Source organism: Indicator indicator, chromosome 9 (genome assembly GCF_027791375.1).
Source record: "Indicator indicator isolate 239-I01 chromosome 9, UM_Iind_1.1, whole genome shotgun sequence".
Lineage (NCBI taxonomy): Eukaryota > Metazoa > Chordata > Aves > Piciformes > Indicatoridae > Indicator > Indicator indicator.
In genome coordinates, this window is record NC_072018.1 from 18,786,497 (window position 1) to 18,801,486 (window position 14,990).

General features: G+C 39.8%; 1 protein-coding gene across 1 annotated transcript; it reads right to left on the reverse strand.

Moving 5' to 3' along the window:
* Positions 1-9,885: 9,885 nt before the first annotated feature.
* CENPQ (centromere protein Q) lies at positions 9,886-14,662 on the reverse strand. The gene is made up of 8 exons (XM_054383684.1): positions 14,510-14,662; positions 13,724-13,776; positions 12,972-13,097; positions 12,670-12,738; positions 11,193-11,322; positions 10,807-10,926; positions 10,469-10,546; positions 9,886-10,014 (listed from the first exon to the last, which is right to left on the reverse strand). Exons 1-8 carry the CDS (start codon positions 14,660-14,662, stop codon positions 9,886-9,888), a joined length of 858 nt encoding a protein of 285 aa, XP_054239659.1.
* Positions 14,663-14,990: the final 328 nt, after the last annotated feature.

Below are 14,990 nucleotides of genomic sequence, written 5' to 3' on the forward strand. Positions count from 1 at the left end.
TTACTCAGTAATATTGGCAATTTTTTTCAGCCTTCAAAAGATTAATCTACAGCAGTCAAATTTGGAACATCGTGATAACAGATAAGGGAAAGCAAAGGCAGGACATACTTAGATCAAATTTAAAATTATGTCTGCTATCTTCTGAAGTTAGTGGATGTTATGAATTCTGATGATTTAAACAGAGCTGGAGGCAAAATGAGACAGTAAATAAAGACAGGCATAGTGATCAGAGAAGCAAACAAAATTTGTTTTAAGCTGAGGTTTAAGGCAGACAATATTTCTTGCATGGGAAAGAGAATATTTTCAGATGGAAGCAGCAGCTTTAAAGAAAATATTTTGCGAGCAGATGAATCCTATTTTTTATTGAATTTACACCTACACTTGAACCAGAGCCTAAATTGCTGTACTGGAATCCCTCACCCAATGCCATTCCCTTGGACTTGCCCAGTTGTCTTGGTTCCCTTCCCAGCTTAGCTCTAGTTCCTATACCTTGGTCCAGTTTTGTTGAAATTGGCTGGCAGTTTCAAAGTTAGCACTTGCAGAAAACACTTTTCCTTATGAGCCTAGTTAGAGAAAAAGGCCTTTGGGACAACAGAGAAGAAAATGGAAGAATGTGTAAGATGGTGAAAATATATAGGGAGATGGCAAGATGAGAGACAATTTCAGCCTGAGGTATGAGAAACAGTTGAACTCAATGATCTTAACGGTCTTTTCCAGACTAAATGATTCTGTGAGGTACTAGTGACTTTTCTAAAGACGGTGTCTGGGGAAGGATCTCAGGAAAACTGAAAAAGGAAGCAGAGAAGGTAATCACGACATGGGATGCGGCATGCTTGACAGAATTCAGGGACAAAGCTGGGGCCTCTAGAGAAGTCAGAGAAGTCTGTTAATGGAAGTGAGAACACTCCTGAATTCAAGCAAAGAAGTCTCACCATTATGGAAGAGAAAAAGAAAAAGGAAGCCTGGGAATTCTGGGACTGTAGAAAATTAGTAGTTTAAATCATGGGGAAGAGGGAAGCCAGAATTGCATTCCTGATGTTGAATCTACAGTTAGTCCACAGTTCAGGATGATAAAACAAGAAAACAAGAACATGTGAAATAAAAATGCTCCAGATCAATATTCTTGAAGCCATGTTGCAAACTTAAAATTTACATAAAGAAAATACTTATTTTTAAAAACAAAAAACCAAAACACAAACAAAACCCTGGATTTATTTTTTTTTATATATATCTCTTTTGAAGTGTTCCAGGTGGTTGCCACTGCTACCACTCCTAACTAGGGAGAAGAGACCGGCCCACCCCTCCCTCCAACCCCCTTTCAGTTAGCTGTAGAGAGCGAGCAGCCTCCCGCTCTCCCTCAGGCGGGTAACGGACCTTGCTTTGGGCGCCCGTTAGACAGCGTCCCGAGCCGCACTGGCGCCCCCCGCTGGACCAGCCGGGAGCAGCCGCGCTCTTCGCCCGGGCAAGGGAGGAAAGTGAGAAGTTTGAGAGGGTGGGGAGAGAGACTGCTGGAGATGGAGCGGACCGGACCCTGGAGCACACAGCTGGTGGAGCTCATGTGCTGCATGGGTCAGTAACCAGCTCGTTAGCAGTGCTGCTGTGGTTCCAGAGGGACTCTTGTCTCTGGAGGAGCTCACCTGGAGCTTCTGCACAAAACACCTTCATGATTCGTTGTGATGTGCTGCAAAAACATTTGTGTGCTATTGTTTTGGTCAGACATTTCAGAGCTTTTGCAGGATATTCTCTTTTTAAACTTAACTAGAACACTAACTTTATAAAGCTGTCCAAAAAAATCCATTAACCCTTTTCTTTTCCTTTTTCCACTCCAGATGAGCGAGACAAAGTGCAAAAGAAGACCTTCACAAAATGGATGAATCAGCATCTCAAGAAAGTCAGTTAATATTTCAGTGATGTCTGGATGACTGCTACAGCAGTGACAGCAAAGGCTGACATATATTAGAGGGCACCACAGGAGGGGATCAGCTGGGTTGGTGGCTGCTGGTGGTAGTGTTGCTGAGCTGTACAGAGCATTAAAGTATGCCACAGGCACAGCTGGAGGAAAGGGCTGTGCTTGTCCTAGGCTTCACTAGGTCTACCTAATGCCATATTTCTCTGACACAGTGTATAAGGTGGATGTGTGAGCCATTGAGAAAACCAAGTACAGGGAAATGTGATCTGATAAAACATGATGGTAGGTTTGGATTAGTAATGAGTTTAAGGCCAGAAAGTGTGGTGTTAACTTTTGGCCTGACTCCAGTGAACATGAATGCTGAGGATAAAATATGCATCATGTGTTTTGGTTTTTCACAAATCTGGATCTAGCTGGTGTTGGCTGTTAGTGGTCATTATTTAGGCTCAAAGTAGGTGGGTATCTGGTATTGTTGAAACTGTCAGGTACTGATTGTTTCATGGCTATGTGGATTCATTACCTGTAAATTCATACTGTTATTTTATTTTCTGTAAAATGAAATACAGTGTGATGGAACTGTGTGAGCGCAGACGTATGTGTGAATTTTGCTTGTTAAAGTTACTTTGAGTTTCTAAATTTGTGCCAAATATGAGTAGATTTGGAGAGCCATGCTGAGGTATATCTGAGGTTTATCAATGTCTTAAAAGATTTGTGCTAATATGAGTGTGAATCCTCAGATATAAATGGGCATCTTATGTTTAATTTTTGCATTTGTCTGTGCAGGTTCGAAAGCATGTGAAGGATCTGTATGAAGACCTAAGAGATGGACATAATCTGATATCACTCTTAGAAGTCCTTTCTGGAGACACCTTGGTAAGCTTTTAGATCAGAACACAGTGGTTCCAGTTTCTGATACAAACATTGGCTCTGTTGGTTACTTTTTTGCATATCAACTACTGGAGGTTTCTTTGATGTTTTCCATCATGTGTGACTCAATACCAAAGACGAAAGCTGTATTTCTGTTGGTACAGTATTCTGCTATGAGTTCTGTGGGGAAGTGTAATCTGTTCTCTTCATTTCTTGTGGTCAGTAAGACTTTCTTTCATAGCAGTGTAATGTTCTGTTATTTCTGTTCTTCCCTCTTCTTTACAATTTTTTTTAACAAGTGTTGGATACTTAATACCCCTTCACACTAAATGGAGTAAATTACAAACAGCAAGGATAAAATGTACCTGAAATTGTTAGACAAGAAAATCTTACAGCAGTTGTTTTCCTCTTTTAGCCCCGAGAGGAAGGTCGAACGCATTTCCACAGACTGCAAAATGTCCAGGTTGCACTTGACTATTTGAAAAAACACCAGGTATGGTGAAAGTACTAATACGAAATGTTAATGAAAATGTTGTCCCCTGTAGATCATAAATAAAGGATATGTTCTGCTTGCTCTTTTATGCATGCTATAGAACAGCTTGTGGTGTAGGCTTGCCTTGATCTTGCCAGGAGTTGCCTCTAGTAGATGTAAGCATCTTTCCTGCTGCCCAGACGCTAGCTGGTATGCAGTTCACAACCTAATTTTTAGTGCAAAATGCAGAGGCAAAGAAATCAGAACATTGTGTAGGCATTCCTTGTTTTGATTATATTTGCTTTGGGTAAACTTTCTCAATCCTTGATCCTGATGAAAGCAGAACTGGTGCCTTACAAAGGCAGCAGAGTCACTTGTGTGCTGAGGAAGATTCAGCCTTGATTTCACCTGTATGTCCTTCAAGCTAAGCACTCAAAGCCCACACTGCCATGTCCTTCTTTGTGCTTTTACATTTCTTTTATACACTTACAGGATTCTTGCCTCTCCCTTTACAAACTGGCAACATTAAAGAATGTCCAAAACAGACACGGAAGGGAAATCTGTACCTCCCTGCCATCTCCCTCCACTACACTCCAGTGTACTACACTGCCTGTGTACTGCTGTACATATTTGTGGCATATGATTTTGTCTGCACTTTCTTTCCACAACTGCAGGTGAAACTGGTTAACATTAGAAATGATGACATAACGGATGGGAATCCCAGACTGACTTTGGGGTTGATATGGACTATAATTTTACACTTTCAGGTAATTCTACTTGTGCTTGACTGTATGGGGAATTTTTAGATTCTTGTGTACAAATTAGACAGGACTCCATATAGTCTGTGTGAAAATGCAGATTCTATCTCTTTGCTAAGGTCTATGTGAAGGTTTTGATGATGTATCTTACTTTGTTATGTAAACTGAATCTGAGGTTATCCTTTGTTTGATGCTTTACTGTCTGTGGAGTGAGAGAAAAATAGGAAAATCTTGAACATTAAAAATAACAGGTGATGTGTTCCTTCTGGTGTTTGGACAAACTGGTCTTGTTTAATGCTGCAGACTTATTCTGATGTGTATCAAAATATTCATTATGGGGGAATGTACTAGAAAGTAGTGTATGTATGTAAAAGTCCTAATAATTTCCTGCTTTCTCTGATATGAAGTTATTACTGCTTAGACAGTACAAGCCCAAACCTTCTGTATCAGGCAAAATACTTATTTTCCTAAAATGCATCTCAGAAACTTTTGTTGTACAGCCATTACTATCAGTTTTTCCTGTAAATGACATTTGTGTCACTGCACTTGATTAATTGATTACATTTAGGGCCACGAGGATGATCAGAGGGCTGGAGCACCTCTCCTGTGAGGACAGACTGAAAGAGTTGGGGCTGTTCAGTCTGGAGAAAAGAAGGCTCCAAGGTGACCTTATTGTGGCCTTCCAGTATCTGAAGGGGGCCTACAAGAAAGCTGGGGAGGGACTTTTTAGGATATCAGGTAGTGACAGGACTAGGGGGAATGGAATAAAGCTGGAAGTGGGGAGATTCAGGCTGGACGTGAGAAAGAAGTTCTTCCCCATGAGAGTGGTGAGAGCCTGGAATGGGTTGTCCAGGAAGGTGGTTGAGGCCCCATCCCTGGAGGTGTTTGCAGCCAGGCTGGATGAGGCTCTGGCCAGCCCATGGCAGGGGGGTTGTAACTAGATGATCCTTGTGGTCCCTTCCAACCATGACTAATTCTATGATTCTATGTCATTAGATGTAACAAATTAATTAGATGTGCTTATCTACCTCTATTTTAGATATCTGATATCCACGTTACTGGAGAGTCAGAAGACATGTCTGCTGAAGAGAGACTGCTCCTGTGGTCGCAGCAGACAACTGAAGGTTATGCTGGCATGGGCTGTGAAAATTTCACTACCTGCTGGCGTGATGGGAGATTATTTAATGCCATCATTCATAAATATAGGTAAGTGCTCTGTTTGTTCTCTTGGAAAAGGTTGATGACACCATTTTAATGGATGTAGAGACAGGGCTCTGTGGTTTATACCTGTCCTAGCAGTGCAGATGTGGAGATGACTGGCTCTTCCAGGGCAATTCCCTGCTCTTTGCAACCAAAGGATGCCTCTTTAGCTCTTGTGTGTGCCTGCTTTCTCAGAGGAGCATCTTCATGAATCCTGCACATTTCTCATAAGGCACCTCTAAGCTGCTGTGAAGAATCCCCAGTGTTGATTCTTCTCCACAGTCCCTTTTTATCATCCTGGCATTTAAGTATAGGCAGGACAGATGCAGAACTGATCACCAACATGCAAAACTGCAGTATTGGCAAAAGCCATCAGCTCCCACATGACCTGGGATCCCCATATTCTTCCCTGTATGGCTTCACCAGGGCCCTGGAGCCTACAGCTTCTTTGGTGTTTGTGCCTGGAGCCCTCTGAGATGTGTCTCCTGTAAGATAGTGTGGGCTATTCTTCTGGAAAATGGAACCAGGTGACCTGAATGTTCTTGTTTGAGAAGGGAATTGTGCTACTCTATGCGTTTGTGACCACACTCATACAAAGTTAAACAGGTATTGGTAGAACCACTGGTGGCTCTGGCTGGAAGCCAAAAAGGATACAAGTATGTATGTGAACTTGAAATACAGTTGAGTATGTCTACTGTCAAGAGAGGATTTCTAATTCTGGATTGTAAGTAAGAGCAGATCTTGCTTGATAAAGCTGACCTTGGCATCGAAGCTCATCAGAGCAGCAAGATCTATCTATCCACCTGTGCTCTAGGCTTGCTTTACTGATAGAGCAGTGGTTTAGAACTGGTGCAGAGTTGTAACCAAGTGTTACTGTTTTCATTTGACAGGCCGGACCTGATAGACATGACTAGTGTTGCTGTTCAAAGCAACCGTGCAAATTTACAACATGCTTTTTTTGCAGCAGAAAAACTTGGTGTTGCCCGACTTCTGAATCCTGAAGGTAAGAGAGCTGCAGTGGGCTATATTGCAACCTTCTGACATTAAAGTAAAATCCAAACTGCCTGCAGGTTGTAGCATATTCATGAACGTTCTTACGCCTACATGGTAAAGTGCTGTGCTGTCTTGTTTTTTAGATGTTGATGTTTCCTCACCTGATGAGAAGTCAGTAATAACTTACGTGTCATCACGTCATGATGCTTTTCTGGAAGAACCAGAAGACAGTGAAGGCATCCAAACTTCTCTCAGGGTTGGTTTTGGGTTTTTTGTTTGTTTGGGGTTTTTTTTTGTTTTGTTTTATTGCAAGCATAAAATCCTTCTTCCAATTCTTTCTAAACTGATCCAGAAAAGGTAGACCACTTTCTCCTTAGGAATTGTTGCACATAGCATTTGGCTCATTGTCTGTTCTACCTATTTGCCTGGAGAATAAGCACATGAGCTTACCACTAAGAGGCACGTGACTGAAGCAAGAGACTTCAGAAAGTCATTGTTTTCTGGATGTCTTTCTGAAGGGTTTCATATTAGGCTAATGACAATTTCCTAAAGCTTACTCTATCAATAGAAGGTGATAGTAGTGCTTGGCCCACTTTCTGATCATAGCATTTATATATAAGTATTTTCCATTCTGGAAAGTTACTTGGATGAGGAATCAGAGTGTACTGTCAGCAAGTTTGCTGATGAGACAAAAGTGGATGGAGGGGCTAACACACTTGAAGGTTGTGCTGCCATTCAGTGAGACTTACACAGGCTGGGAGCTAGGCAGGGAGAAATTTAATGAAATTCAGCAAGGGCAGTTGTAGAGTCTTGCACCTGGGAAAGGACAACCCCATTTATCAGTATAGGTTGGAGACTGACCTGTTGGGGAGCAGTGAAGGGGTAAAGCACCTGGGGGTCCTAGTGATGGAAGGTTTCCTATGACCCAGCAATGTGCTCTTGTGGCCAAAAAGGCCAGTGCCATTCTGGGGTGTATTAGAAGGGGTGTCGGTAGTAGGTCAAGAGAGGTTCTACTCTGCCCTTGTGAGGCTGCGTCTGGAGTATCATGTCCAGCTGGGAGCTCCTCAGTTCAAGGACAGGGAACTGCTTGAAAGGGTTTTGTAGCACAGAGCTACAAAGGAGTGGAACATCTTTACAAGACTTAGGGAACTGGATCTCTTTAGTTTGGAGGAGACTAAGGGGTGACCTCCTTGATGTTTATAAATATGTAAAGGGTGAGTGCCAAGAGGATGGAGTCAGACTCTTCTCAGTGATGCCCAATGAAAGGACAAGGGGCAATAGGTGGAAGTAAACATGAGGAAAATAAATTTTTCACTGTGAGGATGACAGAACACTAGGACAGGCTGCCCAGTGGAGTCTCCCTCCCTGGAGATATTCAAAACCCACCTGGATGCATTCCTGTGTGATCTGGTATAGGTGATCCTGCTCTGGCAGGGAAGTTGGATTACATGATCCTTCAAGGTCCCTTCCAGCTCCTAACATTCTGCGATTCTGCTATTCACAGAGCCTAAGATGTTTCATGTGCTACATTACAAAAAGTGCATCCCAACTTAAAAAGAAGCTTAAACAGGAGGTAGAAGAGGTAACACGTGCTAACAAAAAAGCTAATAAAACTGTTAAAGACCTGAACTACAAACTGAATGAAACAGAGCTTCAGCAATCATCAACAGAAGTGTCTTGTGTATTCAAAGGAAAAATAGATCAAGTCAACAGTGAACTTAAAAGCCTGAAACTTAAGTTGGAGGAAAAAGAACAAGCAGAGCAGCGATATTTGCAGCAGTTGAAAGACCTGGGAAAGCAGTTATGTAAAGTCATAGATAATGCTGAAGAGGTGATGCAAGAAAATATAAATCTTAAGAAAATTAACATGAACTATGAGGAGAAACTGAAAGAAAAGGCACAACTAAAAAGAGAAGTAGAGGAATTAACTGTGTTTCAGAGAGAAGCTAAAATAACTATCAAGCATTTAAATTCTCAAATTAGTTCTCTTCTAAAAGAGAAGCTGGAGGCTGAACAGAGCATGGAATCATGCAAAAAAGCTGCAAATAATTGTCCAGACCAATGTAAGAAAATTCAAGAACAGCTGCTTAAAAAAACATAAGTGGGGGGAAAAAAAACTTCAGGAAATTAATTCGGGAAGAATGAATTGGCCAAAAGTAATCAGACATCAGAAACATGTAAATTATGACAGAGAAGATGACTTTTGAAAAACAAAGCATTCAGAAGAAAAATGATACCTTAAAAGGCCTAGGATGTGGTTGCAAAGGACAGCTTTGTACAAGAAATAAACAACTGCACAAACAGAAATTGAGCAGAATCCATACATAAAATCAAAAGCCTAGAACTTTATGTGGTAAAACCAAAAGACCTAGCCAGTGAATTTAAACAAAAATGTAATAAACAGAGTGCTTTCACACAAACCACTGACCAGAAGGTTACACAAATCTAACTGTCCAAATTGATGCTCCAACTGTGGAAAAGAGAGCAAAGATAAACCTACAACAAGGTATTATACAAAAGCTAAGTAACACAGTAAAAAAAATTGCAGGGTGAACTCCTGGATGAACTAATTGCATGAAGAAAAGTAATTCTGATTCAGGAAGAATCAGTTCAGTTTAAACACTTTGCAGAGGAATTTAGGAAAAAATTTGAAAAATTAATGCAATCCCATAGTCATAGAAAATAAACCCAGAATGTATTGCTCTTCAGCAGGAAAAGGAGAGAAACAACTTTATAGTTGAGGAAAACACAACCTTCCAGAATGTAGTTAGCAGAAATATTTAGAAGTTAAAGTCAAATAGTGAAAGATTTTTTGTGATAAATAGGAAGGCATCACAGAGTGGTAAAGTTTTTTCAAAACATATTTGAACTGGACAGCCTTGTAGCAATCCCCTAATGTAAACAGTCCATTAAGCCATGTTACAAACAGTTTACATTTGTACAGAAAAATTGACATAGGACTTAGCACTCTATGACTTTTATGTAGACATGCTTCTGTGTAGACCTTTTATAAATGTTCATAATAAGTATTTTCTAATTTGTCTGTTCTGAACTAAGTACATACTTTTTTTCTTGTAACTTTCACATAATTGTTAAAACATTAAACTTTTTCTGAAAAAAATAAACCTAGTGTGACATGTACTTGTTCATGTATTGACTACCACTACAGAATAAGACTTAACCGGTGTGTTCCAACTGTTTTACTTATCAAGTATATGGGTGTCTATCTTCACCAGGTATAGCAGTTCTGGTCCAAGATCCCAGAGGTTTTTTTGCTAAGAAATGGTAAGAAAATTGAACAAGGGATTAGCAGATGAGCAGTAGATAATCCTATTTTTACAAGTTTCAGATCGCCTTTATTCTATAAAAATGCCCAAATAAACCCAGGATCCTTTTCCCTCCCTCTCCTAAGACAGTATATATCATAACTAGAAGCCATCATAGGTCCAAAAACTCCCCCAAAATCCTTGACTAATCACTTAAATCACTAGAGTATCAGAATGCAGCTACAGATTTATATTCCAATTATCTATGCACAATGCTTTAACATAAATTCAGCAGTCACAACAGTAAAGCCATTTCAAAGAAAACACTGTCTCCATGTGATCAGCATCTTGCTGCTCTTCACTCATAGAGTTCTGGCCTAGGTTTTATTCTTCAAAGGAGATTCCATATATTCTGATTTTTCAAAGGAAGTCCACTTTCTCGTAGGTCTTCTCAATGAGGTTTAACATTCTCTTCAGGTCAGCTGACTGCTGAATAGTGTTCATATCCTTTAAGAGACCTTTCTGATCTTTTATCTTCAAAATTTCTTTCTAAAGAAGAAAGAATAATAACAGACAATAAACAAAAACAGCTTTCATTGAGTCCAACATAAATCTCACTTTCATGCAGTCTGGCTGTATCTAAACACAGCCAAAACAAAAACAAACAAAAAACCCAAAACCCACAACAAAACAAAACCAAAAGCAATTCAAAGACACAGAATGAGAGAGTCTTCTTTCCATCAGTTACAGGGAGATATTTCAGAAATTATTATAGGTTCCACAGGACCACAGAATTTCTAGGAAAAGATCTGCAATCCCTTAGTGAAGTTTTGTTCTGGTGTTAAAAAACAGAGCATATATTTTAAATAAATAAATAAATAAAGTTTTCAGATAGCTCAGAATTTTCAGAAGTGCCCCCTCTGGCAGAGGTTAAATGATGAAAGCATACTCTGTTGCCTTCCTTCTCATAGTCAAAGCATCTGAAAAGATATTCCATGCTCACCTGCAAAACGGGTGCCTGTAAACTGCGCTTGGGGAGTTCCGGAAGGTGGAGAGCTCCACTGCCATTTTCCTCCAATACCTAGAAAAAGAAAAAATAATCAAAACCAAACATAAGGTACACAAGTAATAAATTGGAAAATAAAAGGAAAACAAACTGGCTGTCACTATCCAACTTCTGAAAACGAAGCTTCTTAGTTTTGCTACTGAAGTTGGAAAGACTGAAATGACACATTCACAAAGGCAAATAAGGCTTTCCCCTATATGATGCTCTCTGCAGAAACTGCTTGTATGGGGACAACTCTGGAAGCCAGTCACTGCAGCAACATCCATTGCAAATACCTCTCTGGCCTTTTTTTCATCGTCTTCCAACTGGTTCTGGAGCACTTGGATTTTGTACTGCAGTTGCTGTGTAGTTTCTTCAATGCGTTCTGCTGATTGCTTAGCTTCATTTATTTCTTCCTAAGATGAAGTAGACAAAAGTCAGAACAAAACTTACTTTAGAGATGGTGAGTCATTCCTCCATAGTGAGAATCAGCATCAGCTGAGTCACTACAAAACCATCCAAACAGGTGATACACTGGCTTGTAATGAAGGTGGGTGACAATGCTGATCAGAGAACAACTCCTCCACAACAGCACGGCAACAGCCGGCAGTCCATCACAACACACTGAGCAGCAGCAGCACAACAGGTAAAATATTTTCTTCCCTCCTTTGTCTTTCCATACCTGCAGTTTTGCCAAAGTCTCTTCATTTGTCTCAAGCATTTGTTTCCCTGACATCTGAGAGCTTGGGACATTCTTCAGGTGGCCCAGCTTCCCAGGAGGCACCTTTACAGTCCTGAAAAATCTCAGCACCCTTTATTATAGAAATAGGAAAGCATGAGTTGTTTGGAGTTCTTTGCAAAACAAAACCAAAACTGACCAATGACTTCTCCAGGGAAAAACTGAACTCAGTTTAGCCCAGTTTCTACCAGTGAAGTAAAAGGATGCAGAAAGGAAGAAAAGCTGTCTCAAATTGATTTGCAAAATCATGTGGAACAGACATCTAGGGAAGAATCCAGAAACATCAAATCCCACCATTCTGACCTTTCCTATTACACTGATGTTATGTGGTCTCTAACCCACTGGCCTGTACACTCCCTGACTGTACATTAACAATAACTAGTATTTTCCCAGTTCTGACATTTCTGCTTTTCAAAGTGAAACTAAGTTCTAAAAGCAGTATTTTTTTAATTGCTTCCAAAGAAAAATTACTTTAGGGAAATCTGTAAATGCTTTTGTCAAATGTGATAAATAGTTTTATGGCAGAGGAATAGAGTTTTAGCTTGCCCTCAAAGGTCCTTCTAATTCTGAGGAAGACTTGAATTCTTCCAAGGTGGATCTATCTGTCAGATACACCAAACTCCAACAAATTCACAGAATCAATAAGGTTGGAAAAGACCTCAAGGATCGTTAAAGTCCAACCTGTCACCCAAGACCTCCTGACTACAAAACCATGTCACCAAGTGCCACGTCCAATCCCATGCATCTCAGATGAGACTGCAGGAAGTTTGGCAGCTCAGAAATTAAATACATCACAAATGAAACATTACCAAAAAAGCCCCCCAAAACCATTTATGAAAAACTAACTCCTCATGTTTGAATCTTGAGGTACTGCAAGAAGAAAGAAAGTAACATAGAGGCTCAGGCTCTATGTTGATAAAAGCCTAGCATAACAAAACCTACACACACACAAATTCTCAAGAGACTCAGGCAGATCTAATTACTTCCATGATGACAGAAAAAGGCTGCAAATTATGCTCCAATGCAAAATTTCCAAATTTGAAGTAACTTCAACAGTCAGAAAATGAACTAGCATTTAAGAAAATTTAGCTATAACAGCTCCTGTCACTATCACAAAATGGTAACAAGCTGACCACACGTTTAAACCCCATATGAATGGTACCAAGGATTCAAGCAGCTCTTCAGAATACCACCTAGGTTCTGTTATTCATATGGAAGTAGTTAAAGTGGGTCCTTAACAAGTTTTGCTTGTCCACTTCAGCCAAATGTACCATCAAGACAATTCTCTCCTTGATTTAGGAGCAACTCTCAAGACTTCCTAAATGTAATTGCTCCCAGAAAAATTCCATAAGCATGGTATAAAACACCTAAGTAAACCCAATTCCTTCTCTTTCTCTTTTTTTAAATCCTAATTTCTTACCTTTCTTTAAGTAAATTGAGGTGCTTCTGAACATCACCTTTTCTTTTGCTTTGTTTACACAAAACAGACCTGGAAAGATAATCAAGGCAGAATTTTCATCACAAAGGCTGCAAGCAGAGTAGTGATTAAGTGAACACTGTCAGAACTTCTCCAGCTAAAAATTTCGGGATTCGGATAGAGTTATACGGCCAAAAATATTGCTCAGGAAAAGCTCCAAAGCTTTTCCTGTTTGAGCAATGTTATAATTTTTACTTTATTTCTTGTCAAACCAAAGAAAAACCACCAGGATATTTGGCACTTACAGTATTGCTGCATCCATTACAGTTGCCAAAACCTGCCTACTGCTCTCAGAGAAAGTCTGCCAAGATCCTATTTTTGCATTGGTTATCTTCACCTTTTTTGAAGAACCCTTTTCTCCTGTTAACACAAAGGAAAAAACAGAACTACATGATTTGTCACACGTGGATAGACAGCTCTCTGACTTAATTCAGTCAGATCACAGACAAAGGTGAAAGTTTTTTACATGCCATGGAACTATCAGGTCAAATCTACCCACATTAGGTGGTACTTAATATTTGCAAGTCACAAGTTGTTTAAAAAGCACAAAATACAAAAAGGTACTTTCTTACAGCAGTTCCATTCTAAATAGATACTTGCCCCAAATCACTGGCAATAAAAGTGGGAAAACCCAGTATGAAATAGTAATAAAAAAAAAAAGGCAGGAATATACATAAGTGAGAAATGCAACACACCAAGGGCCTCATCTCGTGAAGAGAATATTAAAATGTTCTGGGTGCTTGTGGTACAAGAGAAAAACACTACGTGCAAACAAAAGCACATGATTAATACATGCATGTACAACACACACTGGCTAAGACTGTGCTGTAAATACTCACTGCTGCTGTTGAGAAAGAAACTTAGTTATTTGAAACTTACTTCAGAGACACCTCAGAGATCTATGATCAGCATAGCAGCTACTACTTTTACTTTCAGTGTTTTACCAAAACACTGAATTTGCACAAGACAAACCTAAGGAAAGAATACAATCCTACCTGCAGGGGATGAGTCCTCATGTTCTATAGCTTTTCTTTTGACTGTCTGAGTGACCTGCCAAAGGGGAAAATTGTGATAATCTTGAAACATTTTCTGCTGTGCAACCATTCATCTACTACTAACAACCCTCTGGAAAAAGGCTGTGAAACATGTTAGTACTTGACAGAGGTCTATTGATGCTGACCACAAAAAAAATTTTTTGAAGTACAAAACAGTAATTTATCTCAAACAGAGTAAGGGAAGCAATTCACCCTTTTTAATTCCTCCTATTTCAAGAATGATGTCACAAAACATGAAATGCCCAAGATGTTTGACTATCCAGCCACACCGTGAGATCATTCTGTTCATAAGCTCAGTGGTTAAGCAAGCTTTCTCCAATAGAAAGCTGCCTCAGCCAGTCTGAGACATGTAAAGAATATTTCCCAGAACTGAATAAATATCACCTGAGCCGAATGAATTCTGACTGCATCACTCTGTTCAAACAGATGCTATGCAGCTCCTCAAAGCTGGACAGCCATCTTGTTCTTTTATTAGTGATCAGACAATGCTTCCCTCTAGTTGTCACTAGCAGCATGCAATAAGGAAACCAGGGAGCAGCTAAGGCAGCAGGTCTCAGAAGAGCTGTTCACATTGGATATTTCCTCAAGAGAACTATGTTTAGTTAATGAAATATTCCCTATAAATGCCAGTAAAAACTAGACAAAAATGTCTGTTTGCTTGTTTGTGGAGTTTTGGGGGGCATTTGTGACTTTTTGTTTGTTTTGTTTTCCTTTGGTTACTTTCCTACCTTTCTTTTTTGACCTTGTTTTCCTCCATCTACATCTGCTCTCTTTTTTATGCTATAAGGCCTTTGTTGATTTTGTGACTTAAGCACATTTTTTGCTGATGCCCCACCAGCGGTCTCCTGCGTTTTACTGGAAGATGCATAGCGGTGTTTCATTATCTGCAAACAAATGGAGCAAGAAGAAACAAAAAAATAAAATCCAACAGTTATAACCCATAGAGTACAACCCACACATTAATAACCAAAATGACAGAAATATTCAGTGCTAAATGAGCCCAAATGTTTGAGCATTTGCTAACCTAAAGCCTAAATCTTGCATAGTCACTCAAGTGCAGGACAACTGGAAAAGCATCTCCCTTTTCCTTTCAGACAAGTCTTTCCACGTTCCACTTCTCTTTCTAAACTTAACATCCAACACATCTGTACGGCAAAGAGCCGCAGTGGCAATGCAGTAACTGCACTGAGAATAGTCTAATTTCTTCTT